The 2,039-nt window shown below is 38.7% G+C and overlaps 1 protein-coding gene across 1 annotated transcript in view; it reads right to left on the bottom strand.

Annotated features, from left to right (window-relative positions):
* The window catches only part of LOC118416519 (serine/threonine-protein kinase B-raf-like), a gene marked incomplete in the record, with an annotated part of 21,843 nt that overhangs the window by 10,022 nt on the left and 9,782 nt on the right, over window positions 1-2,039 (bottom strand). Inside the window, 3 exon segments of the mRNA XM_035821642.1 lie at window positions 87-339; window positions 1,376-1,393; window positions 1,951-2,039. Coding sequence (XP_035677535.1) covers window positions 87-339; window positions 1,376-1,393; window positions 1,951-2,039 — 360 coding nt within the window.

Raw genomic sequence — 2,039 nt, forward strand, 5'->3', positions numbered from 1 at the left:
GTCCAATAGGGCTAATCTTCCAAGGTACACAACATTACTTAACTACATACGTCATAATCCTTTAATCAAAGGAGACGTTTACTTACTTCTAATTGTGACAGTGCGTCGTTTCCCACCATGTTGATGCAGACGTTTGGCGCAGAGATGGATCTTTCTCTAGGGGGGAACTTCTGTGAAGGGGAGGGGATGAGCTGGGCTGGGGAGGGGGTGGGGATGGGCTGGGTAGAGAGATAAGACTGTCCTGTGGAGGGGGTTCTTAAACTGCCGCCCTGCATCGAGCCACCTGGCTGAGATGTCGTCGGTTGGATGAATACATCGTTCGAATTTTGTGCAAGTAAGCTAAAGAGATGAGAGGTATGATGTCAGAACTTGGAGCTGAGATTATATTTTCTCTTAATTGTGTTAATTATGGACTAGCAAAGTGTCAATAGAACGTTTAGAAAGATTTTTGACAGGGGATCTACTGATAGCATATTGATGAGTCTTAAACAGTTGAAATTCTTTTCTTACCTGCAGTGACCAGGGATTTTTTTTGTAAATGAAACAAACAAAACTTTCTCTTTTTGACTCCCCTTTCATTTTAAAACTAAGTAGGGACTTTGAAATTGAATCACTTAAAGGAGTGAAGTATTGCTTTTGGCTTGTCTGTCAGTAGGCTGTAATAGACTTGCCTAAATCTTCTTTCATACAAAGTTTCACTTTGTCACTTTTTTCTACAATGTCTGTGTAATGAACAACCATGACATAGCTACAATTCTGAAAATGTTTCTTTAATGTCTGTTTTGCTTTTAATTCAGTATTCATTTCAACATTAATGGTGAGGTAAGGGGGTCTGATGAACAGCATGACTTGAGTCTTTGAAATTTAAAGGTCTTCTTGCCATGATACAGATGTACACATAGCTCTATGTATATGATAGATCAGAGCTCTAGTTCAACTTGATTGTTGTTACATGACAAATGTATTGATGAGGTGACAAGATCTTCATCAGACAGTGATGTCAACAAGTTACCATGAAACATTTTCTGTAGTTGTATCAGAATATTCAATTCAAACCACAGAATGGCTCCAAAGATGGTAATGTCTTCTGAGGATGTTCCAATTTTTCTTAAGTCCTTCAAAAAAAATCTTTATTACCATTATCATAATGACCAAAGACGACTTGTTTAATTAAGCAAAGACTTTTCAAAACTGTCTGATGAAGAATAACAAACTCGATGGAAACTATTTGGTGCTTTTTTTGAGGGGTAAGAATTTGTATCAGAGGAAGGACAGTTTGCCATGCAGTGTGGTGAATCAGCACAACACGAATCAGGAGCTAGAGAACTTCCTAATGATTGGTTTGATTGCCATTGCCTACTCCTACCAGTAATACCTTTGGATGGGCCCCTTTCTGTGGAGTGCCGCAGTAGCGCCACACATGCGTAAGAAAAAAACATAGAACAAAGCAGGGAACAAAAGATCAGCCGAGGACAGAAAATCCTCCTTGCAAAAGCATCCTCCATACACGAGCCATCAACAAACCTTAACTAGGACCTGATAATTTCAAGCTAATACAATCTACATTATTGATATACAACTGTCACAAAATTCAATATGTGTCAGCCACGCTTGAATCATACAATATTATATATCAATTCACATGTCTAGGTCAATGTCTCTCCTAATTAAAAATCTAAGCATTTTTGTTATTCTTGGGCGATAGTCGTAAGGGTTAGCAATTTGAAAGTCTTTCAAAGTAGGTTGTTGTTTGGTTTGGTTTAATTTATGTGTGCTTCTCAAGAATAAGAATACAAGACTTTGGCAGCAACTAATTAACCAATAGTAGCTACCACCAGTTTGTTACAGATCCACAACAACACTGAGGGATGATTACACTGACTATACAGATACAGATACACATAATTTCTTTTTTTCCAAAGGATGAAGATAAGTTGCAGAAGAACTCACTGTTTGTAAAGGTGGTCCCCTCCCACCTGTTCACACATGACAGGCACGTCAGACGTGCAGCGCTGGTGAAACTTGTAGCCGCAGGTCTG

This window comes from Branchiostoma floridae, chromosome 5 (genome assembly GCF_000003815.2).
Source record: "Branchiostoma floridae strain S238N-H82 chromosome 5, Bfl_VNyyK, whole genome shotgun sequence".
In the NCBI taxonomy this organism is placed as follows: Eukaryota; Metazoa; Chordata; class Leptocardii; order Amphioxiformes; family Branchiostomatidae; genus Branchiostoma; species Branchiostoma floridae.